This window comes from Gekko japonicus, unplaced genomic scaffold (assembly GCF_001447785.1).
Source record: "Gekko japonicus isolate JY-2015 unplaced genomic scaffold, Gekko_japonicus_V1.1 scaffold77, whole genome shotgun sequence".
NCBI classification, from domain to species: domain Eukaryota; kingdom Metazoa; phylum Chordata; class Lepidosauria; order Squamata; family Gekkonidae; genus Gekko; species Gekko japonicus.
The window spans coordinates 245,048-256,681 of record NW_015161405.1 but is presented as its reverse complement, the minus strand read 5'-3'; the positions used below and the strand labels follow the sequence as shown (position 1 = coordinate 256,681).

At 38.6% G+C, this 11,634-nt stretch overlaps 1 protein-coding gene across 1 annotated transcript in view; it reads right to left on the bottom strand.

Annotated features, from left to right (window-relative positions):
* Window positions 1-1,534: 1,534 nt before the first annotated feature.
* AHR (aryl hydrocarbon receptor) overlaps window positions 1,535-11,634 on the bottom strand; it is a 76,972-nt gene continuing 66,872 nt past the window's right edge. Inside the window, exon 11 of the mRNA XM_015426184.1 lies at window positions 1,535-2,835. Within this exon, the coding sequence (XP_015281670.1) occupies window positions 2,683-2,835 (153 nt within the window). The 3' untranslated portion in view covers window positions 1,535-2,682. The remainder of the gene's footprint in view (window positions 2,836-11,634) is intronic.

Below are 11,634 nucleotides of genomic sequence, written 5' to 3'. Positions count from 1 at the left end.
TCAGGTGATATTTTATTACCATATATTATGCTTTACAAATTTTATTGAAGGCCATTAAAAGCGCTATAAAATTATACCCTAACACAAGAAATTAATTGCATGATATAACACAGATGACAAAGTGGAACAGAAAGGGGGGGGAGTCAAGATAGCATATACAAATAATAGGTAGTAATACTGATTGAATCTAGATGCTGATCTGCTTGGAATGGGGGAAGTAGTTGTGTGGAGCAGGATAATAAACGTATCCATTTTGAGAAGAATACCTCGGTTTAGATAAACAGTGAACTACCAATACACCAGTTTATAGCATGTAAATGCAGCTAATTCAGAAAACAAGCTGATATTATGCATATAACAAAATTAAACTAGTTTACAGTAAGGCAGCACACCACTTTGTACTGCACCCTTGGCACTTAGTGACGGGATATTTGGTTTAGCAGAAGCGACATGATATATACACAAGTCTTGATTTGTTGAATTTCTTTTTGTATTTTTTTTCTGAAAAATGTACATCATCCCTTTGAACCTTTAAGTTTTACATTATTTCTATAACTGATTGTTAACATTGTTCTTGTAAAAAACAGACAAAAATATCGTACAGAAACTGTTTAAAAACAAGAGTACATTAAAAATTCAGGAAGAATCTAGTCCTAATCTATTACATTTAGTGACAGCCAAAGTCTTAAATACTTTGAGACTAATGGCTCAATCCTACACTTCTTTACAACTCTTACTAAAAATACTATTTAATTGAAAGGTATTTTCTTTAACGCTTTTTAAAGGAGTGATAGAATCCTAAATTCGAAATTCTATGAAGTGTTCTATCACCTTTTCAAGAAGTGCAAATTACAACCTAGAGGAAAGAAAATTTAACTGTGCCTTAACACAGATGGAGAAAAGAGCAGGAGGAAACCAAGTCTGAAATCTTAGTATCAGTAGCTCCCCAGCAACTTAATGAACTGGCCAACAAATAGTTTCCCCCACTACTATACAGCCATGTCCTTACAAATAGTCTTTGCTTTGTTTGTTTGGTTAAGTTTTTAAAACCTTGAGTAGTTAGTTGCTCTTTCATGAAAAATGTGATTGTACCCTGAAAGGCATGGTTTATTTTTCTCTTCTTTTTAAAGAATCTACACTGTCATTTACATATAAGTATGTAATAAACGTTTTATATAGTATAACACTTCAAAATTAATTGGTATAGATTATTTTACAAAGACATTTATAGTGCTTATTACATATGAACCATACAGCATGTAAGAGTATGTAATTATATGAACATATACACATTTCCATCCTCTCCTGTTTAAACTACTATGAAGCACCAAACATTGGTGTCTACAGTTCTAAAACTTCTCAGATAAAATTCCAAACACAATTTTCCATTTTTTTCAAAGTTTAAAATATCCTTTCATTACAAGGATTCTATTTCTAAATTTGAACTAAAATAAAATTTCAGATTCATCTTTTGAACAAAGACTGTTAAAGTGAATTCACATACATAGAAAGATAGCTTTTTCCTTCAGAGTGCAATTGTCAGGGATATTTAATACCAGCAGACCCTCTTCCCCATCTCAACAGATGAAAAGCAGCAGCCAATCAAAATATGACCCTTGGTGTAGAAATCTGTACAAAAGTAAACTTTAGTACTATTCACTATCAAGACAATGCTTTCTACCAGTTTTTTAAAATTAAACTGTCAATACCCATTTTAATGGAAGTATTTGCATAGAGAGGCCTTGCAGTTTTAAAAAAGACCATTTAATAAGTACTGTAACACAAGATAAGGCACATGTTTTGTTCATAATTTGAGATTCAGAGCTAATCCTGAGGAAATTTTCTCCTACAAGATATTGGTTTTTACCCTGTTGAACCTGAAAAATACAGAAAAACAAAACAAACTTTCAGTCTTTAACCATGTAAAAACTCACCATATAGAGAATTGTCTGAAATTCAAAAGAAGTGAATACTGACTCAGAATGAATACATTGCTTTTAAAAACCAAATCAAAGTTGCTACTGAACTGTCACAAAGTATGAATAAGTTTAGAGTGATCCTCCCCGCACGTGCTCCTTTCAGAAATAAGGTAGCTAAGTTGTGAGGCACTTAAGGCTAACCATAAATGAGGAATGGATTTGGTTGTACAAAACCAAAAGTTGCATATCAAATTCTTTGTACTGAACTTCCTACTAAAGTGCTAGAACCTGAAATGTAATGTGAAAAGAGAAGCTGAAAAATAGTAAATGAAGTCAACAAACTAAAGGAAAGATACAGGATGCAATAAAATCCAGCGTTTTACCTCATTCTTCTGTTTGGAACACTGGCCTTTATTTCAAAAGCCTTTAAAAATCCAAGAAAACTCTTTTCTTATACAACTCCAAATGAGATTGTCAAAGTGCCTGTTTTTTCCTTCAAAACAATAAAACCATTTGCCTTATCTTATGTTCTACAATGTGATGCAGTACACAATATTGCACTAGTGCATATTTTCAGTTTCTGAAGATTACCATGCACACTTTAGGCCTAGATTGCAACTCCAACTTCCACCCTTCTTAATATTATGTTCTGGATGACAAAAATCTTATATGTATGCATGCATATATATATGCAAACAAACTCCAATCTGGGTTTTTAAGAATCCACTCATGAGCTAATTCTCTGCAGGAATTTGCTCTTGAATTACATAAAACCACTGGATGCCAAATCCGAGAAAGATCTGGATTCTGTTGGATGATGAACAGGCTGAAGTTGTGTGACAGGTTGGTTGCTGACGACATCCAACTGTGGTGGATATGTATCACTCAGGCTTCCTCCATTAAAACTGTCCTGGAACTGAAAAAGAGGCAAGACTTTATTATAGAGAAATGGCTTCCTATTTAATACTAAATATTCACAACTAAGCAAAGTAAATGATTTATCATGAAGCTCATTTCACTACTGAACCAGGTATTACAAAGTTCCTGCAAATATGTTACAAAGAATCGTAGTTCCTTTCATTTCATGGAATGCTTTCCCCTGACTGCTGGAGGCAGATTTTTAGGAAACATAAAAGACTGATGCAGGGAGAGGGAGCTGAAAAAATTCTATTTGCACATTGTAGACTGTGAATGGTCCTTTGGATCCCAGCCCCTATAAAGCATGGATTCTAGAGGTGTAACTCAGCAACCTATCCACAACTTGTGTGTTTTCTTTATAGAGCAGTGCTTTCCAAAATAGTGTCCGGTAATCACTGAAGGTTTTCCGAGAGGGTCTGAAAGTCCTCAGAGGTTGAGCCCCATGGAGTCAATGTTAAAATGAAGCCCTCTCAGTTTTCTAGGAATGAAGACAGGGAAGGAGTAGGGTTCCCCTTCTTTCAAAGAAGCTATTTCAGCTGTTGCAACATGCAGTCACCTAGCTTCCCGCACTTCCACAAAGCACTACAGAGAAAATACATTGATTGGCTGCTGGAATTAACAGCTCACAACTAGAACTCTAATTGGCTGAGTAACACCAAAGTTACTTCAGGAATAAAATCCAGCTGGTTTTTCATTCTATTTTTACAATATAAAGGGCTTCATCATAGAGATGCAGAGACGCCACTCTGTATCTACAGACAATTAAAGTCAATGGTGTTTTAGCTGAATACTAGAAGTCTGAGTTTCATACAAGTATGGTATTCTTCTGTTTCTATGATCAAGTCCAAAAGTTTTTCCAGGCCCATTCCCAACCCTGTTCAACCAGCCTCTGGCTAGAAGTTATTGACTGTTAGCAGTTGGCTGCAAACAAGTCTAACTCCCCTCCTGACTCCCCAAATTAGTGTAAGGTTCACTAGATTGCGGCATTATACCATACTGGCTCACTGATATTTAAAAATGCAGCTTTACAATGAAATACTAATGGTACACTTGCATACTTCTTCAAGGTTTTTACTTTCAAGTTTACTTTAATCCAGTCAAAACATAAGAATAGTTGTGTTAGTGTTCTGCAGAAAAGGCAAGTGTCTTTATAGCTACTAAACCATCTGGATTCTTACATAAACACTTGCTCTACACTGAAAGCATCATATTCTCTTTTGAAGAATTTGTATAATTCTTCAATGAACATATGTTCTGTTAATGCTATGAGCACGTATGGTACTAAGTCAGACTTGACGAGAATCATGAATTCATAAGCGATACTACATTATGTAGTTAAAGAACCCTGAAAGGATTTCTTTAGTCACGACAGTATGTATTTCTCAAATGCATTTTGTCTACAGTATTAAGTGAGTGATCCATGTATTCTGTCATCCTTTGTCATGATATACACAAAATTAATATTGATGAGAAAAACATGCTGATGTTTACATATGATAAGCACTGCATACAGAGACATTGATATAAGGTCATGGAAAAGCATTTAATTTGACAATTTACAGCTCCAACTTTGCAGCACAAAGAAAAGAAACCTACTTTTAACAGTATGTAGCCAGAAACACAGTTTATTTTCCCCAAACTTCACCACAGCCTCCTCTCTTCCTTCCTCCATTTCTCTTTAGTTAGCATAGGTGTGGAAGCCTTTCCATTCAAAAAGAGCCATTTGTTACCATAAGCCTAGCAAATTTTGAGAATGGCATTTCTATTAAACAAATTTTGAAATTTGCCTGCAGATGTAAAAAGTAGTTTATCCATCATGGAGGAGGAAAAAAGTAGCTAGGCTTCTTAATCAGCACTGTCAAAATGCTGAGATTTTATTCTCCTAGTTATAGAGAAAGAATGATGGAGAAACCTGACACTTCATTGAAATACCTCCTAGCAAGTTCTTAGTCTGAACTTGCACGTTCTCCCCTTGTAAAGGGAAGTGGGTGGCGGCGGGGAGACTGCATAGGAGATAGAACTTCTGTCCAATGGAAGGAGAAAGATCAAGCTTTCACAAATTATGAAAACAAAGGGAGCCTTCTTGTTCATGAAAAATATTTTAGGACTATTTGTTATTTCTGACAATACACATCTCACAGCCCAAGCCTGTGGGTGCACAACAAATTAAAACCTAAATAGATGGTGTGATAAAAGGCAACCTCATCACCCACAAATAAATACTAAACAATTCTAAACAATTTCAACAATTATAGGCACCAAAGTTTCACCTGCTGGTTGTAAATGGGAATGCTTTGAAGGGAGGTGGTACAAATTTCAGGCAAACAAAAATCCTTTTGAGCACCTCCTTTCCTTTACCTAGAGCTCTGGCACAATTTTTAAAAAGAAAACTGGCTGCTTCCTATGGTAAATCCAGATTATTAAAATACAAATGGGGATATATGTTTTGCAAAACACCCTCCCCCAGCTTAATCTTACTATGGGGGGGAGATAAGAATATGGAGGGAGAAGTGCCCCATGTTTTAGAATAGCAAGTACAAAGGCAGGAGAAGCTAAAAGTGATGTTTTCTATGGATTCCTGTTCCAAAAAATGCTTCAGACTGACAGCAGCCCTCTGCACATGTGTTCCAAGTACAGGCTTTCATTTGTCTCATAAATTCAGATTTCTGATAAGATGCACATGCTCATCCCACTTTCTTTTTTAGGTTTCAACTATCAAGGCTTGAACCAATCTGAAAAGCAGATACAGCACACCAACTTGTATAGCAAAAACTTGCTACTCTGATCATCTTAGATGAAAGGCAAAATAGAAGTGTAATTAACAAAGAGCAACAAATTGAGTTCCTCTTTTATTTTTAAAAATGGGAAACCCAGAGAATTTATCAAAGCAATTTTGCTTAAAGCATATATTTAAGGATGATAGGACAAACTACTTGGAAGCACTTATCATAAAAGACCTCTGTGGATAAGAGCTCAATCCTGTTGAAACAGATAACTACATGAGATGAAAAGTGCACTGTTATGGTAACTAATGTTTTCTAAGAAATATTGTGAAAGATTATGCTGTCCAGTTAAGTTTTTAATGAAGTTGCAGCGATGCCCCAGAGCCCCTCACCCCATGGGGACTCCCATTTTTGTTACCAAATACTGTCATGTACATACCAAATACAGGTATGTAAAATACTGGGTGCTGAAGCTGTGGAAGACATAAACAAACAAACAAAAGCCAACCATTTTAGTAAACAAAGGATCAACTAAATACTGAGAAAGGATAAAAAGAACCAAGAGGAAGGATCAACAACCACCCACCAGCAGAGCAGGGAAAACAATACATCAGCCTCACATGGACCACCCTAATTTCTGTGCATTTGTAAAAACAGCCAAGACCATAATCCCAAGCAAAAGGAAATGTTGGGATTCTGCCACTGGCAGGTCTCACCCCCAACAGCAAAGGGACTCTGAAGGAAAGGTAGCGAGGTCTACAAATAAGGCAGCCAAGCAAAAGTACCTCCTTACTCAGTTACTCAAAATAGCACCTTTTTTCTGTCCTGGGGAACGCTGAACTGAATAGTCTATTTAATGTGAAAACAGGTGACCTCCCCTCAGAGGAGAGGTGGGGAAGATCTTGGGTCTGAGCCCACAAAGTGACAGAGATGTGAAAAGAACTGTAGGAAATCTGTGAGTGGTAGACAAGGCAGAATGTTTACTTTCTCTTGAACAGTAAATCACTAGAGAATAGCTGAATGAATTTAAGGGATTTTTGACATCCATTTACCAAAGATTTTTTCAGTAGGAGATGCTAAGGATGGAACCTACCATCTTTAATATGGTGGGAAATTGTGCACAGCACTGAGGCACTATGTTACTTGAAGGAGGGGAAGAAGAGGTGACTCTTAAGGATCTGACAGCAAGCCTGTAATTCCCCACAGAGTGTTGTCCAACTAGACTGAAGAATTCATAGCCTGTGGATCCACAGTAACAACCCATTCTTTTTTCTTTTCAACACTAATTCCTAGCACGGACTAGGGCAGTCTAAAAAGACTGATTCAGATTAAAGAAACAAACTCGTTACATACACCACAGGCATAAACTGTGACTTAGATTGACAAAAGCTCATCTTAGAATAAATGACAGTGTCACTACACTATTCTATTATACACAAACTGTCACTGGAGATGTTGAATGGCCTCAATTTATAACACTTTGGCTAATACATGCTCCAGGATAGGGTTAAATTGGTGTGTCAAGCTCCCTTCACGGGGATAATAAAAGGGCCCCATTGACCTGTTGATTAGCAACTTAAAGGGAAAATGCAGGCAGACAAATTCCACTTCCCACCCAGGCTAATAGTTCACAGCACTCACATTGTGCAGTGGCTGAATCAGAGATGAAGTGCTATTTAACCTGCAGGCCATTAACAACAACAGAGATGACCACTAGAATCAAGCATATATTTGCTAAAGGACTGTAGCAGAGGCTATAACGGCAGCCAATTTAATGAGAGCTTGCATGTCAAAGACTTCATTTCATGGGGCAACTGTTTTGAGTAGAAAGGGAAGACATCATTTAAATAAATGGGTATGGAGTTTATATGTACCCCATCTTACTCCCCAACAGGACTCAAAGTGGCTTATAACATCTTACACTTTTCATAAGAACACAAGAACATAAGAGAAGCCATGTTGAATCAGGCCAGTGATCCATCCAGTCCAACACTCTGCCACACAGAGGCCAAAACCCAGGTGTCATTAGGAGGTCCGTTCCATCCTCACTAGAATCCTGTGAGGCAGATTCAGTTGGGAGAATGTGAGAGACCCAAAGTCACAAACAATTTTTTCCAGGCATAATGACATTTGAAACTGGCCCAATACTCTAACCACTATATTGCATGGGCTCTCACTACAAATGGTGTCATACAAGATTGACTCCAGAGACAGTCTGAACCCTGCTGAAATAAGAACTCAGTCCCAGAAGAAGCAGTGAAATTTAGAGCCCTGAGGGGAGTCAGTGCCATTACCCGGTTGGGAGAAGAGAGTGTGGGCATACATAAAACCAACGGGGGGGGGGGAATTGCATACAAAAGGACTGGGCTTATAGTGAAGGTTTGTCTTCACTGCTGAAAACAACAACCAAGGAACCCCACACCACCACTGATGGTCCCAAAGGCTACCATGTAACTGACAGAAGTGGCAAATTGCAGAGGCTTGCCTCCAAGCATACTTGCTGATCAGTTCCAACTTCCCCATGGAAATGGCAACAGCAAGCCTTGCCTCTGCTTGAAACAGCACCTGTGCCAAAAGCCCTTTAGGATTAAGCATCAGTGCTAAAAGCAAGGTGGTAGAACTGAGGCTGCTGTGTCACTATGTCAGCTTTTAGAACTAGGCATTAGCAAGAGGGCTCAGAGCAGGGATCAACAAGGAATTGGTTCTGACCTTGGAACAGAAGCAGTTTCAGTAGAGTGAGTCATAACTTTTGCTAAGCCTCATAGTGGTTCACTGAAGCTCAGCAGGCCTTAAGGATAACTAGTTTGTCTCAGAATACAACTGACAACAAGAACAAGAAACTTCACCCACTTCAGCATTTCTCCAAAACTACAGGGGCTGAAGAGGCTCAAACAACTGCAACTAAAAGGCAAAATATGTGTTGGTGTTATGTACAGTCAAGTCGCTTCTGATGTATGGCGACCCATGAATTAATACCCTCCAAAATATCCTGTCTTTAACAGCCATTTTGAAGTCTTGCAAAATGAGGACCATGGCGTCTTTATTTAATCAAGTCATCTCATGTTGAGCCTTCCTCTTTTCCTGCTGCCTTCAAAGGCAAAATACCCTCCTGATATACATAACACCCGAAGAAGTGAGTAGTGACTCACAAAAGCTCATACCCCGCCACAATTTATTTTAGTCTTTAAGGTGCTACTGGACTGACTCTTGCTCTTTTCCACTGCCACTGACAGCCTGACACTGCTACCCATCCTGACCTTTCACAGCCACTAAGAATTGCCTCCAGGGATTCACATTGGAACTGACAGCAGCCAGGAAGGGGTTCCTTCAGTCAGGTATGAGCATAGTCAAGCCTTTAAAAGAGGCTCCCGTGAGGCCACAGCTCCAGGTTTCTCACCTCAGAACTGAGGCAGCTGAAAAGGGGAGAAAGTGCCTTTGTTCAGCCTGCCACACAGCCAAAGCCTTGTGGAAAACCGCTCTTAAGAAATCCAAGGCTATATCAACCACAACAGAGGGCAACCAGGGAGGGGGAGGAATTCCTTCAGTCAGACAGTGTCTGCCAAAGCCTTACAAAAGAGCCGTTCTTAATCCAAGGCTCTGTCAGGGAACATCTCCAGGTTTCTCCCTTCAGAGTTGACCCAACCAAGGCGGGGACCCAGTGAATCTGAGGCTCTATCAGACCACACCTCAACAGGGAGGGGGAAGGCGACTTTGGGACACAGCCAAAGCCTTTGAAAAAGTCCTTTTGACTCTAGCTCTATCAAATTATGCCTTCAGAGTAATTTGGTGACAACACAGAGCAGAGTTTACCAGAAGCATTTTAAAGCCACAGCACTATCCCGAGAAGGCCACTTTTGAGCCATATGCACAAAGTGGAATGCCAGAAATATTTCTTCTTTAAATGTAGTTTACTCTTCACTAAAATGACTCCTGAATCCTGATGACTAAAACTTTTCAGAGAAATTACTCTTCTCAGCCTCAAGAATGAAGTGAGGGAAATAACAGAACAACAGTAGAGATCATCTCTTTGTGGCAGCAAAAAGGCAACTGAAGGAGCAGCGCCCCTACTCCTGGTCATGTGATGGTTTTGGCAGAAAACGGAGGAGGGACACTTCTAGTCTGCTAGAAAGCTTTGGAAAACCTGTGGTTGACTTTCATATGCACAGTCCCAATGTGGGTCTGCACAGAACCTGCAATGATGAACATTTTAGATATTCTCCACGCAAAAAACTCCCTTCTAACCACACAGAGAAAGGCTTTCTTTTCAGGTTGGCTCATCTTCAAAAAACTACACTTCTATTGCCCCTACATTCCAATACCAATACCTCACCCCCTCCTTAATCTCAGCCAAAGGGTATAAAGAGTTACTCCTCAGTTCCACTTTTTGTAGTCAGCTTGGGACTCGCCCAGTTACCCCACAGTAGGCCTTTTGCTTCTTTGCTCCATGGACCTACACTTTCTTCCCCCACCTTGTCAGTTTCAGCTCCTGATGTTACTTAATCCTTGATGAGGACAACTTCCCTTCCCTTCTCTCCAAGATCAGGCTCACATTTCTTGTCTTCCCCCTTTTTAGTTTTACCCCTAGTAGGCAGGTTGTTCTTTTTCAGGGAAAGGTTCTGTGTGGTATTTATCACTGTGCATTTTTTCCTTTAGTAATTCCCATTTTGCTTTGCAAACTGCTTAACTTAATTTGGTCTGGTTTCTGTTTATTAAATAAAAATATTTTCTGTTTAAGAAGCTTATTCCCCCATGTTCCTTTGAGTACTGGTCTGAATGTAGATCTTTATATACAAGGCTAGATCCCATATATAACTGCCCCAAATACATGTGTTTGCTCCATGCTAGCAGGACCTTCACATGTAGATTAATTTGAGTAACAGGTACAACCTCTACTGAAAAGACTGTTACCTTTCTGCCATAATGGCACCTTATATAATAATGACTAGTTCTTTCACTCTTGAAATGTTCTGCTCTCCTGTATAGCTATGGAAGAATCTCTCTCTTGAGTTCTCCTTTGTGAAGACAATAATGCAAGATGTATAGTCCTACCATTTTGTCTGAATCATTCATTTGCCTTCTTTCAATGGGACTCGTAAGCTGAAGACTTTTTCATTTCAGGGCCCACAAAGAACTTCCCAAGCTGTGGTAACAGCATGTGTACATCAGAAAACACTGTTATGTGGGCTCAAAATAATTCAAAATAATTATATATAAATTATTGTGAACATTATTATGATATAATTGTGACCACCCAAAATGCAAAGAATTCAGCTTCACTAAATACAGTTTTAAGTGAAACATAAATAATCACATCATTCTAATTATATGTATTACTGAGACATGATGTATAAAACTAAAATAATACATTAATGGTGGATGAAAACTGGCAAAACCCTTTTGAGTGTTTAAAAGGGTAGCACCAGATACTTGCAGAAAGACTAATAGTACAAAGAATGGGCTCCAGGAAGAGCTTTCCAGCCTTAATATCTGTGGTTCAGAATGATTAATAGCATGATTGCCAAGAGGAGGGCAGCCAAGTGCTACACAAGCATATTCTCCAAATTGTGCTGAAGTATATCTATTCGATTCTAAACCATTAACCTTTACAACTGGAGACTCAAACTGTACAAACTATTATCTGAGTTTTAACTACACAGCATTACATTATTCCATTACTATGACAGTTATTTAAATAGTTTGATCAGGTCCTGCAATAAAGGATAAGTATCAAAGACAACAGCAGTTGAGATACTCTCAGGAATTCCAATTATTTCATGGTAATCAGAGTTCAGATAGACTTCGGCTACATCCAGATGTTAGAAATAGAGGTTTGGTCATAACGGACACAAATCTGGCTTCTTCGCGTGTACCTTCCCCTCTCCTTCCCTCTCACCATCTCAAGAGTGTCTGAAGAGTTCCTGTTTTCATAAGTCTTCAATCCAATTCCAATTTGTCATGATATCCAAATGTGGATAATGGACAAGCTGGAGTACAGTTAAAACTTCTGTAATGAAAAAAAAAATCACCAACTATTCTCCAGATGTAAGGGGGAAATGGAGGGAGCTTATAGGCAC